The 14,426-nt window shown below is 38.5% G+C and overlaps 1 protein-coding gene across 4 annotated transcripts in view; it reads left to right on the forward strand.

Annotated features, from left to right (window-relative positions):
- The window catches only part of EXT2 (exostosin glycosyltransferase 2), a 148,449-nt gene that overhangs the window by 104,130 nt on the left and 29,893 nt on the right, over nt 1–14,426 (forward strand). For all 4 annotated transcript variants that reach the window (XM_034932426.3, XM_034932427.3, XM_003808219.5 and 1 more), the window contains one exon: nt 6,517–6,683. In XM_034932426.3, coding sequence (XP_034788317.1) covers nt 6,517–6,683 — 167 coding nt within the window. The remainder of the gene's footprint in view (nt 1–6,516; nt 6,684–14,426) is intronic.

Raw genomic sequence — 14,426 nt, forward strand, 5'->3', positions numbered from 1 at the left:
TGTAGGCAGAAATCTACCCCCTTCCCACTTTTTTTTTTTTCATTCTCCAACCCAACCAAATACTTTTTTCTTTTGGTTACACTTAAGTCCAAATTTCTGGGTTTTAAGTTTAAGTAAATACTTAGACTAGGCAATTGAAATTTCCAGTGAGCTTTCATCACATTGATTTTGAGCTTTGTCAGAAGAAAAGGCAGGCTACTGCCTTTCTTCCTTTAACTGACTTTAGTTTTAAATTTGAATTAACATCAGGAGCCCCCCAGCTTCAGACTGTGATTTGCATAGTCCTTAGCAGGCAGGGTGGGGTTGGCTGAGCATGTCAGCAACCCAGGATGGTCAACAGGGGAGTAAAACCAGCAGCCACCTTCCTTTTGAGCCGAGTTCTAGGACTGCAGGGAGTTGGGTCATGAGACCAGCTGTACACCAGCAACTCAGGCAATTCTGAAGTGGGCTTAAGGTTTGTATGGAGATAATCTGATAATTTATTTTGTGAATCTGTGGTTGTATTTATGATAGTGATTGGCAGGATGGACTTGGGGTCATCTTCAGTCAACCTGACCATTTTTGTAGTACCTTTGCCAAGTTGGAGAAAAATGTCTTTGCTCACATTTCTCTTGGCATCCAACATGGAGAAAACCGTTAATCAATATACTTAAAAAAAGAAATCCTTAACACAAGGAGTTCTTTTTCTCCTTTGAGCTGGGCTAAAGCTCATACTGTGAAGTTATCAGGTCACCTGGCTCAGCTGTTTGTTTTTCATAAATTCTGCAACGCATTTGAAAAATCATATTTTTCAGGCTACTTTGTATGAATGGAAGGTGACATTTCTATTTTGTCTGTTATAGGTTCACAGGATGAGACATAAGATACAAGGGCATGCTGTTTCATTTAGAATTTAAAGGAGTAAGGAAGAAAGACCCCATTTAGGCTAAGCAATAGAAGTTGGGCCTGAAGATTTCTAGCTATGACACAGTTTCTGTCTGCATTCTAGGGGTCACCCCCATATTCTTCTGTTTAGACCTCTTCATGTTATCAGTAGAGAAGTGAAGTTCATAGGACTTCACAAGAATCCATTTGTGAAGATGATAGTGATATAACCATACTGTATACTTTTTTAATTCTAGGAACAGGAACTGTGCTACATGCTTATTATCTCTAGACCTTAGGACAAACCTGCAAGGAAACTGTTGTTATTCCCATTTTACAAAAATAAGAAAAATGAAACTCAGATTAGTAATTTGTCAGAAATCAACACAGTTCTTTCTAGATCCAAAGCTCATGCCCTTTGCACTAAGCCCCCCTGTGTCTATTTAGATTACCGTTTAGTTGTAGGAAAATCATCATGTGTTGTCAGTTCTTTGATTTGGGATCATATAGAAGAACTAGATCCTTGTCAGGGACTCAGAGAGACAGAAAAGTAAATCTATTTTTTTGAAAAAACTAATGGGAAAGAAAAATCCTCTTTTCTTTTTCACATATGTTTTTCTTTCCTACCTCATTCTCCCTTCTCCTTCTACTGCTCCAGTCCTAATTTTTTTAAAGGTTACCTTTCCAGAATCAAAATTCCATATCAGGATTATCTAAAGGCAGGATATAATTTTAATGCTTATTCTTTGATTGCTACCCTCTCATTTCTGGCCTCCACGAAAGGGATACTGTCAGAAGCCTAAGAGAATGGTACTTCTCTTTCATGGAGGCCATTTAATTTGACAAAGGGAAAACATGAAACTGAGAATTCTATTTAGAGTTCTGCCTGGTGGTAGCTGATCACTGAAATGGAGATGTCTTTTGCCAAAGCCGACTTTTGGCTACTCAGACCTAACTTGCAACAGGGAAAAGTAACCATGTATCTTAAAAAGCCATGATTCATTCTATATTTCTACCTGCACCCCATATCATCCTCCTGGGTCTTCATTGTTCTCTAAAACTTCCCCTTCAAAGACTTTACAGAGGCAAGTTAGTTCTTTGTGGACATGGTCTCAAGTAATTCTTTGGACATATATAGATGAACAGTGCGGAAAGCTGTCTATCGGTTGAATATGCTATACACATTCCCCAATTGTAAGTCCAGATTCCATCCAGTATAGAGGTATGTTCATACTTAATCAAAGTAGCTAGCCTAGTTTCTCTACATAGTGGAAAGAGGAGCTGCTTGTTGCCTTGTGGAATTAACATGACCAAAGTTCCATGTTCTTTTGTTTTATTAGTGTGAGAGTTTAGAGGATTCATGGCAGGGATGTTGCTTCTCTCAAAATGGATATGGAAGGCCTGGGCCAGGGGTATACCACTGGGTTGTCAGGGTGATGTACCAGATCTCAACTGTACCACTTTGACACTGCTACCTAGGGTTCAAAAAAATGCTCTGGTTCTGTAGGTAGACACAGACTTTCCAGGGAAAGCATGGCTAACATTTTAGTGACTACCTCCAGTGTGCTGGGCACTGTGTTGCTAAATGCATTCCCATTCACCCTCACAGTTAATCATGTCAAGATGGTGTCATTGTTATTCCTTCTTCATAGTTGAAGAAGCAGGCTCAGAGTGTTTAACTTGTCCAAGGTCACATGACAAGCAAGTGGTAGACCTGGGATCTGAAGCTGTTTCCAAAGACTGTGTTCTTTCTGTGATGTTTTGCTGCCTCATGGAATCCTAAGGCCATAGAGGCATCTTGTTTAGTTTTCCACCTGATGTCAAGTAGAAATCTGACCTAAGTTAGTGCATTTGAAGTAAAAGGGCACGTTGTGCTGCTGAAGGCAACACATCTTAGAACAGTTTATACCATCAGGAAGTTCTTACCTATTTTAAGTCTAAATCAGTTTCCCTGTAACTTCTACCCTTCCATTTGTCATGCTTCTAACTCTAGAGACCATAGAGAACAATTCCCTTTTCATTCGATAATCTTTCTGATACCCCAAGAATATTAGTCGAGGTTCATTTAGGAGACAGAAACCACATGATAATTTGAACGGAAAAATTTAATCTAAAGAATTATTAACTAGTAACAGGATTTGCCTACTAGAGGGTAAAGAGAACTCTAAAGGTTACAGAAAATAAACTTGGGAGAGCCCCTTCCCCAGCTAGATCTGAGATTCACACCTTACTAATCACATCCACTGGATTAGTAAAGTTTACTGAGGTGCCACAGGCAAAACTTGACAAGCAGGAAACCCAGTCATGCCCTCGTATACACACAGAATTCAACAGAAATCTGCCCCAGGAGTGTTATTGAACTTGCTGGGAAACTGGCTAGGGCTTTAGTGGAGCTCACCTGGAACTACCCACAGGGAGAATTCTGGCTGAGTTGCTGGTGGGGCATCCACATAACTTGCTGGGAAGCTGCTTGCAGGGGTGCTGTTAAATTCACTGGGAAGCCAGTTGGGGTGTGCTAGAACCTCCTGGGAAGCTGCCCCAGGGAAGAAGTGCTACTTACACTTGCTAGAGACAAGTGTCCCTGCCTGCCTGCCTGCTGGCCAGGCACTACTGGAGCAAGAAGTAAAAAAGGCATACCAGAACCAGGAAGAAAGCCACCCCCATGCGCTGCACTGGCCCTTCAGTGCCCTGTACTGACACAGTGTGACGCCATGCCAGTTGGCAAAGAAGAGATGTTTACAGGGTCCAGTTCAGCTATCACTAACAGGGCAATGATGACTACAGTTGAAACTGAGAGGCAATAAAGTGATAAGTGGCACACTTAGTTTCTTTAAGCATTCTGTAGAAAGCCTGGATACAGATGCCTGCACTGTCCTTGTTATTTCTTCTCAACTATTTTCTGGGCTTGTTGGTACTTCTTTTAATGTTGTGGTACCCAAATCTGAACAGAGTCTAACTCAGCAGATTTCAGAGTGTAATCTGGGTACCCTGAGCATCCCTGAGATCCTTTCAGGAGATCCAGGACATGGAAATTATTTTCATAATCACTCTGAGTCATTATTTCTCTTTCCCACTTCTTTTATTCTCTCACAAATGTACAGTCGAGTTCTCCAGAATCTACAGGTCATGAGTGACATCATTTCCCACAGCTAATGGAATGTGTGCTCATATATTTTCATGTTTTAAAATTTCCTCAGTTTTAATTTTTAATATAGTAAATAGACAATGTGTTTGTGTGTGTGTGTATCCTATATAAACAAAATCTCTTTGGGATTTTCAGTAATTTTTAAGAGCATGAAGGGATTCTGAGACCAAAAGTTTTGAAAACCACCGGTCTGGTAGGTAGGGCTATAACCTCCTTCATTTTAGATGTTACAGGGCGGGGTCCCCAACCCCGGGCCATGAACCCGTAGCCATCTGTGGCCTGTTAGGAACCAAGCTGCACAGCAGGAGGTGAGTGGTGGGTACCACCTGAGTTCCGCCTCCTGTCAGATCAGTGGCAGCATTAGATTCTCACTCAAGCGAGAAGCCTATTGTGAACTACTCATGCAAGGGATCTAGGTTGCATGCCCCTTACGAGAATCTAATGCCGGATGATCTGAGGTGGAGTAGTTTCATCCTAAAACCATCCCCGCCCCTCCTTCCCCTACATTCATGGAAAATTTTTCTTCCACAAAACTGGTCCCTGGTGCCAAAAAGTTTGAGGATGACTGTTATAATGTATTCATATTTTATAAGGATTTGGGAATGGTAGATGTATGACAGGGATTTTATTTATCTGAAATAGGGAGTGGGGATCAAGCAAGAATAAGGATGATTGCTGGAGAAAATGATTGAACCTTACTAGTTTTGTTCCAGATCCAGAGAAACATGGGATTCTGAAGCTGCAGGTCCTTTTTGGTCTTTTAATGCTAAACAGACTTAGGTTCAAATACTAGCCTTATCATTTATTTTCTGTGTATCACTGGGCAAGTTAATTAACCTCTCTGAGCCATGAAAATACTAGTTTGTAAATAATTCCTGCCTCATAAGGTTGTCAGGAGGATTGAATGAATTACAGTGCATCTGTAAAGCATCTGGCATATATTAGTTGCTTAACAAAGTTCCCTTTCTCCCCTTCCCTCTACTTATTCTTATCCTGAGAAGAATGGACTTGCTTAAGATCCCACAGATAATGCAGAACCCAGGCCTCCAGTCTTTCAGCCATGTGTTCATGCATTATTCCAAAGATATTTTTCGATTATGTGCCAAGAATGAAACTATAACTGTTGATATTGATGAAAAGGCAGTGGCCCATAGGGTTATTTCTTTGGTCACGGATTCAGCCCTTTCCCAAACACCCTTTTTGGAGCTGACCATTCTCTTTTAGGCTCTGTGCCACAGGTTTATTTTAAGACCGTGAATATCTTCCTTGACTACAGGGCCTCTCACTTGCACAGGCCTCTTCCAAGACCCTGGGAGTGCCCCCAACAATGTGTTCTACAACCAGTTATATTACAACTATGCAGAAGTAAAACATTTTATCTGCAGTCAGTTAAGGCAGCTTTTCTCCTACTGACTTTCCCTCTATCATACTTCTTCTTCAATATGGTGACTTTGGAGTGGCCAGGAGCGCTTTGGGACTTCAAGACCCACAGAAATGAGATTTTTCTACAATTACATGATGGACTTTTTGAAAGCAGTATGATACCTAGCTTTCCTATTCTCATTTGACAAATGTGTAAAGAACAAACCGCCCTCTGAGATCTATGGACATGGGTACTGTACCAAAGAAGTATGAATTTCATGCTATGCTAAATGCAACATTTTAAAACAAAGAACCTTTGGTTAAATTACCCAGCTATTTCATAAAGTAGAATGGGAAAAAAATGTAAGGCATGTCATGGGTTGGTGTTTCTTCAGTATACTAGAAAATCCCACATAATTGGACCTAGAAATTTGATATTTACTTTGTAAATTGGTCATGATGAGAAACCAAACCTAGTGAGTTGAGGGGAGGGGATAAAGTGCTGAGTTAAGGAAGCTACACTCATTCAATAAAATATACTTTGATGAGTGGTGGATTTTAGCGGCACCAAAAGCTGTTTGATTGCATGATGGAGGTGGGCACGTCGGGGACCTTCGGCACATGCACTATATTTCCTAGCACAGCTGCAGGCAAGTTTTCAGCTAGGATATACTTATCTGAAAGTATTTTGCAGAGTATTTACCAGAGGTGGGTAGAGTTCTGATATTAAAGTCTTGATCCTGAGAATGAGGTTATGCAGACCTTATTTCTCTTCCTGTCATTGTGACCTTGGTCGAGTCGTTTTGCTTCTCTGCCTCTCAATTGTGAATTGAAGCCAATTTGTTCATTCTAGTTAGGACAGTATTGAGAATTAGTAGTGTTACAAGAATTTAGAGAGGATAAATATGTATGTATATAGTATGTGTGTATATATGTTGTATATATGTGTATGTGCAGTATATATATTTTTTATTATAATAAAGATGCATCTGTGAGAATCTCCCCTGGCACAGTTCTACCTTTGGATTTGATGAGAGCCGTGGATACAAGCTGATTCTTCCATCTCATTTGTGATGTCATGCTTTTACTACTTTATCTCCTCACAAAAGTTAGGAGAATAGTAAATATCTTTTCTCTTTTTCCAGATTCTCTCTGGCCCAAAATCCGGGTTCCATTAAAAGTTGTGAGGACTGCTGAAAACAAGTTAAGTAACCGTTTCTTCCCTTATGATGAAATCGAGACAGAAGCTGTTCTGGCCATTGATGATGATATCATTATGCTGACCTCTGACGAGCTGCAATTTGGTTATGAGGTAAGGAGGTTTTACACAGTGTGTTTATATGTTTAATATTACTTCCTATGACTGCTTGTCTTTCCTAAAAAAGAGTATTATATTTCCTTCTTAAAAGTCAGAGTTTCTAAAATCTTCCAGTAGAGTCCAAAAGGTGTGCGTAAGAGTGTGGGTTATGAAGCTGTTCTTTGAAGCACTGGAGAAACCCTATTCCAAAATGGCAACTGTGCCCTCCACTGGTTTTGGGAACTCCCAAGGAGAGTCCCAGGGGACAATTTCAAAAGAGCATCTATAGCATTTAACAAGCACTTAATTGATGTCTCCTTGAATACCACTTCCCTTGACTCAAGCAGCTGGGCGCTGCAACAATAAAAACATCAATAAGTGAAGAAGCTGGCGACACTGACAAACAAAGCAGACCCTGTTGATGGCTTTCTTTCTGAGTTTTAAGTGGAGAGGCTGGCTGCCTGTCTTTAGGGAGAAACATTCCCTATCACCGTTTATTCAATGAGGCTGATGGATTAGGCTGGGTTCAAGGGTTAAGTATGGAGACCAGTAAAGGTCTCCCCAGGGGAAAGTACCAGAGTCCAGGCCTGGTGAAAAGCAATAGGAATTGATGGGCCCTGTCAGGGTGTACGTGAGATGCATGATGACAACAGGTGGAGGCCTGCGGCTGTGGGTAAAAGTGGTATCAGACTTAAGCACGCAGAGTGTTCAAGTCATTTAGCTATAGCTGGCTCAGGGGAAAGGGGAGCAAGGTAACCATTTTCTTTAGCTAACTTAGGATTTGTTGAATTTGGGGTTCTTAAATCATAAATTTTTAAAAATGAAGCTATATTTAGTACATGTATTTATTATAGAAATACATTTTTAAACACTTAAATTGAAGGTGGATTTTAAGGGCAAGGAAAAGGAATCCACTCCCCCCCGACACTATCGCCACCACTAAAAATTAAAAGCTGAAGTTTTCCTAGGTTTTTAAAAAAATGTAGCTTCATTTGAGTGTAAAAGAAATTGTTATGAAATAGATTAATAGATTGATGTGCGATGCCCTGGATGATGTAGTTATTGGCCAATGAAAGGCGTGAGAGTAGCTAATAAAACATACATTCATCTTTTTGGATTTATTTTTATTCATAGGAGATGACTTTTATGGCGTAGTGTCTAGGGTGTTGGATGATATTTAGTATACTATTATTCCCATTTTTAAAACAAATTGCCTACTTGTTTTTCTAGCCAAGTAATGGCAAAAAGACCAATTTTTTTTTTTTTTTTTTTTTTTTGTGAGTGATTTCTCTCTTCATTGCATGTAATGGCTTCAAATGCTACCCGTGTGTTTATTTTTGTGGCAAAAGAGAGGTGGAAAAAAGGAATGTTCAAAACGACGTGACCAAGATGGACAGAGGGCTGTCTCTTAAGTATTTTCAGTTGGTCTAAAGGAAGACTACTAAAAGAAGGGTGGGCTAAATGTATTTCTATGATTTCTTTCAACCCTGAGTTTGTTTTAAGCAACTAAGACTATGTTAACACGAGGAAGTTTTGCAGCACTTAAAGGGACTGAGCTCGAATCTTTACCTCTTTCCTCTGATTACTTGTGTTTGATTCCATATTACCTCTAAAGAAGTAATCATTAGAAGAGTGAAATCAGGAAGCTTTCTTATCTCTGTTAGTCAGAATATCCAGATGCTATGGAAGGAACAACTTTGATAACAACCTTGTATATACAACTTACTATGTTCCTGTCAACGTCCCGAGTGTTTCCATACATTACTTATGCTCTTGGCCCAGGCCTGCAAAGCAAGTATGTTTTTCTTATTCTGTGCTGAGACTAAGTAAGGTTAGATAACTTGCTTATAGTCACATAGCTAATAAGTGGAAGAATTGGGATTTAAATCTGAATTTTTCTGACACTGTGCTGCCTTCCCTGAGGATTTTACTGTGAGTGACATTTGCCAGAGATCAGTGGTCCTCAGAAGTAGTTACTTACAGCCATCAGCAGATCATTTGCCTGTCACAAAATTATTTTGACTCTAAGGCAAACAAATACATTTTTTAGGTACCCCTATCATTGGTGCTTTAGGGCCTCCGTTCCCAAATTCCTGCTCTATCACTGACCAATTTATGATGATTGACAGGTTATTTAATCTCTCTGGATCATAGTTCATTCTTATATAAAATGGTAATGACAATATCTACTTCATGAGGTTATTATTTGCATTGGATGAAATTACATAGTGCCTCCCACATGGAAAGTGGGATTCCCCAGTCTAGGTTGGGTTCAGAGCACTCTATACCTCTTTGTGAGCAAATAATGGTGAACTGTGTTGTTTATTGTCTTTTTTTTCCTTTTAGAATGTAAGCACCAAAAGGCAGTAAGTACACTTCCTGTGTGATAGACAGTAGATTTTACACTTTACAGATGCCATGTTAGCTGCTGCTGCTGTTATCATTATGACTACTGCTATTTTCATTATTCCATTCATGATTCTACTATGATTCATGAACGAGATTGTCGTTTTCATTATTCAGAAGGAACATTTCTATCTTGAAGAAGGGACTCAGTTTAGTGTTGAATCAAGAGACAGAAGATCATGATGCTCCTAAATCCTGCTTTTTATCCCAAAGCCTAGGATTTTCATGCAGAAATTGGGAGCAGGCTTGATTGATTAAGGGAATAAATAAGTAAATATTTGCATCCTAGGGGAGTTATATTGGATCCCAGAACTACTATTTTGTGGTGTTATCACAGTCCCTTGGGATTATATCTGTCTTGTTAATCTCTACTCATCCTTCAACACTCAGCTTGGCTGTTGCTGTCTCAAAGAAGCTTTCAGAGAGTCCTCAGTCACGTTGGGTTCAGAGCACTCTGTACCTCTTTGTGAGCAAATAATTGTGAACTGTGTTGTTATAGTGTCTTTTTTTCCTTCTAGAATGTAAGCACCAAAGGGCAGGAACCATGGCTGTCTTATTCATTGCTATGCCCTCTGTGCCTAACCCAGTTCATTGCATTCAGTAGTTAATTCAGTAACATTTGATGAATGAATAAATCTCCCTTACCAACACACATATGAAAGATATAGAAAAGATTATTCTGGCCTGTATGCCCTTCCACTTTACTGTGATCCATAATCTGGTTACATCCATTTTGGAAAGCAGTTTGGAGTTTAAAATGTTAAACATACATCTACCATATGATCAGCCATTCTTCCCATGGGGATTTACCCTAGAGAAATTACAACAAAAGTCTGCACAAATATTTGTATGCTAACATTCAAAGCAGCTTTTATTTGTAATAGGCAAAAATTGGAGAAAATAAAACAATGTCTATCGACAGTTAACTGGATAAACATTGTGATACATCCATAGAGTAGCATATGGCTCAGTAATAAGTAAGAAGTAACTATTGATACATGCAACAACATGGACAGTTTTCAAAGTAATTATGCTAAGTTAATGAAGCAGGATGAAAAAGAGAACATACTTTATGATTCCATGTATATAAAATTCTGGAAAGTACAAACTAACCCTAGAGATAGAAAGATCAGTGGTTGCCTGGAAGGTAAGTGGGGAGGGTCAGGCTGTAAAGGGCAGGAGGGACGAATAACAGAGGGGTACAAAAAACTTTTAGGGGAAATGGATATGTTCATTATTTTAATTGGGGTAATGGTTTTACTAGTGTATACAGATGCCAAAACATGTCAAATTATACACTTTAAATAAATTATTTATTGTATATCAACTCTTTCCAAAAAGCCACAAGGACAAGGAATGTTACTTATACTCTAGCAGTAGCATAAAAACCGAAATACTTGAAAAATACAACAAAATGTGTGCCAGATATGTTTAGTGAAACCTAAAAAATGTTGCCGAGAGAAATTGAAGAACAACTTCATAATTGGAAAGATATACCATGCTTGTGGATCCAAAGACTCAGTATTGTTACCATGTAAATTCTCCCCAAGTTGTATAGATTCAAAACAATACAGTCAAAATCCCAGAAGTCTTTTTGTTATTGAAATTGACAAGCTAAAATTGAAATGGAAACACATCAGACCTGAAAAAGCCAAAGCAATTTTTTAAAAGAAGAACAAAGTTGCAGGACTTACACTCCTTATTTTCAAACTTGCTATAAAGCTACGGTAATCAAGACATGGTGGTATTGGTATAAATTTAGATATATAGGACAATGAAACAGAATAAAGAGTTTAGAAATGGACCACACATGTATGGCCTTGTACACTGTCGGTGGGAATGTAAATTGATACAGCCATTTTGGAAAAGAGCATGGAGGTTCCTCAAAAAACTAAAAATAGAACTGCCATATGATCCAGCAACCCCACTTGTGGGTATATGTCCAAAGGAATTGAAATCAGTATATTGAAGAGATAGCTGCACTCTCATATTCATTACAGCATTGTTCATAATAGCCAAGATATGGAATCAACCTAAGTATCCATAAACAGATGAGTGGATAAAGAAAATGTGATGCATATGCACAATGGAATACTATTCAGCTTGAAAAAAGAATGAAATTTTGTCATTTGTGACAACGTGGATGAATCTAGAGGACATTATGCTATCTAGAGGGCAGGCACAAAAAGACAAGCATTGTATTATCTCACTAAATGTAGAATCTAAAAGTCTGATCTCATAGAAGTAGAGAGTAGAATGGTGGTTACCAGAGGTTGGAGAGAAAGGCAGGTAAAGGGGAAATATTGGTCAAAAGGTATAAAGTTTCAGTTAGACAGGAGGAATAGTTCTGGTGATCTATTCACAGTAAGGTGGCTATAGTTAATAATAACATATGTTATATTTCAATATTGCTAGAAGAGTGGATTTTAAATGTTTCCACCACAAAGAAATAAGTATGCAAGGTGATGGATTAGTCTGATTTGCTCTTCTACAATGTAAATGTGTATGGAGCTATCACATTGTACCCCACAAATGTATACAATTATTACTTGTCAATAAGAATAACATTTTTTAAAAGCTGAAAGAGAATAGGATTAAACAGAGGGGGAAAGGTAGATTGAGCAAAAATTACTGCTTGAAACATTTTTTAAAAGATGATATAGGCTGGGCGCAGTGGCTTACACCTGTAATCCCAGCACTTTGGGAGGCTGAGGCAGGCGGATCACGAGGTCAGGAATTTGAGACCAGTCTGGCCAACGTGATGAAACCCCATCTCCACTAAAAATACAAAAAATTAGCCGGGTATGGTGGTGTGAGCCTGTAATCCCAGCTACTCAGGAGGCTGAGGCAGGAGAATCACATGAATCTGGGAGGCAGAGGTTGCCGTGAGCCAAGATCGCACCATTGCACTACAGCCCGGGCGACGGTGCGAGACTCCGTCTTAAAAAAATAAAAATAAAAATAAATACATAAATAAATAAATAAATACAGGATGATATAGAGGTACAAGATGACACACAAAAAAAGTCCTCAACATCATAGTCATTACAACAGTTTTAAAATAAAAGCACATTGAGTTATCACTATATCTCCACTAGAATGGCTATAAGTAAAATTAAAAAGAATGACAATACTGAGTATTGGTGAGGCTGTGGAGCAACTTGAACTCATACATTACTGGTGAAAATGTGAACTGGTACAACCAATTTAGAAAACAGTTCGGCATATAAAACATTTTTTTATATGACCCAGCTTCCAAAAGAAATAAATATGTGCAGACATATGTCTGCATAAAGACTTATAAGATCCCTAAACTAGAAACATCAGCTGGTAATGGATAAACAGAATGTGGAGTATCTATACAGGGGAGTACTACACAGCAATAGAAAGAAAGAAATGGATACATGCAGCAACATGGATAAATCTCAGAAGTGTTATGCTAAGTGAACAAAGTCAGATGTAGGAGGCTACTGACTGTATGACTCCGTGTATATGAAATTCTAGAGTAGAAAAAACTACATTGCCAGGCCTGGGGGATGGGATTGACCACAAAAAAGCAAGAAGGAGCTTTTCAGGTGATGGAAATGTTTTATATTATGATATGGTGGTGGTTATATCATTATATACACTTGTCAACACTCAATGAATTATACCTTTAAAATTGATAGTTTTTATTGTAAGTAAACTCTATTTCAAAACTTGAAAAAAAAATTGTGGGATGCAGCTAAAGCAGTGCTTATGGGAAAGTTATAGCATTAAATGCTTATATTATAAAAAGAAGAAAAGTCTAAAAGCAGTGACCAAAAGTTAATTCCATCTTAAGAACCTAGAAAAAGAAGAGTAAATTAAACTCAAAGCAAGTAGAAGGAAGAAAGCAAGTTAAATGCTAAATTAGTGAAGTAGAAAACAGACCAACAGAGAAAATGTACAGATCCAGCATCTCATAGCAATACTCAGAATGTTCCAAAATTACTCATCATACCAGAAACCAGGCAAATTGCAACTTCAATGAGAAAAGATAATTAACAGATGCCAACAGGGTGACACAGATGTTAGAATTATCTGGTAAAGATTTTTAAAAGGTTATCACAAAAAAGCCTCTAATAAGCAATTATGACTACTGTCAAAACAAATGGAAAACAGAAAGTTTCAGTAAAAAGACAGAAGATATAAAGAAGAGCTAAAAGGAAATTTCAAAACTGATTACAATACCTAAAATTGAAAACTCACTGGATGGGCTCAATAGGAGAATGGAGATAACAAGAAAAAACTGGAGAACTTGAAGATAAATCAATAGGAATTCTCCAGTGTGAACAACAGAGAAGAAATAGATTGGCGAAAAATGAACAGAGCTTCAGAGACTTGTGGGACAATCACAAAAGATATAATATTTGTGTCATTAGAATTTTAGAAGAAGAGAAAGAATGTGGGACTGAAGAAATATTTGAAGAAATAATGGCTAAAAACGTCCCAAATTAGCAAGAGACATAAATGTACAGACTCAAGAAGCTGAACCAACCACAAACATCCAGAGAATAAATAGTATAAATTTACATAAATTGTGTAACCTGAATAAATTGTAGCAATACTTCTTATTTCAAATAGTAATTAGAAAAGAGGAAAAATAAACTGGTTTATATATCCAAATATATATACATAAGGAAAGGAGAAAATATGCATAGGTGCCACATTCTTTGCTTCTGTTGCTTGATCTCCAGACCATAGGTGATATTTGTAACTTTCTTCTTCTTCTTCTTTTTTTTTGAGACGGAGTCTCTCTGTCGCCCAGGCTGTAGTGCAGTGGCGCAATCTCGGCTCACTGCAAGCTCCGCCTCCCGGGTTCACGCCATTCTCCTGCCTCAGCCTCTCCGAGTAGCTGGGACTACAGGCGCCCGCCACCACGCCCGGCTAATTTTTTGTATTTTTAGTAGAGACGGGGTTTAACCGTGTTAGCCAGGATGGTCTCGATCTCCTGACCTCGTGATCCACCCGCCTCAGCCTCCCAAAGTGCTGGGACTACAAGCGTGAGCCACCATGCCCGGCCGTAACTTTCTTCTTCTATCCATTCCATGTTCCCTTCGTTCCCAACCAGCAGCCTTGCATATTTACTACAGACTCAATTTCTTTAATGTCTCTAATACTATTCAGATTTCCTTCTTGTGTTGGTTTTGATAAATTGTATTTTCCAGGGAATTTGCTCATTTTATCTAAATTACAAAATGTATTGGTATAAAGTCATTCGTAATATTCCCTTGTTGTTTAAAGCCTGTAAGATTTGGAATGATGTACTCTTTTTCATTCCTGATACTGGCAATTTTTGTTTTATGTCTTTCATGATGAATCTTGTTGGAG

This window comes from Pan paniscus, chromosome 9 (genome assembly GCF_029289425.2).
Source record: "Pan paniscus chromosome 9, NHGRI_mPanPan1-v2.0_pri, whole genome shotgun sequence".
Taxonomy (NCBI): domain Eukaryota; kingdom Metazoa; phylum Chordata; class Mammalia; order Primates; family Hominidae; genus Pan; species Pan paniscus.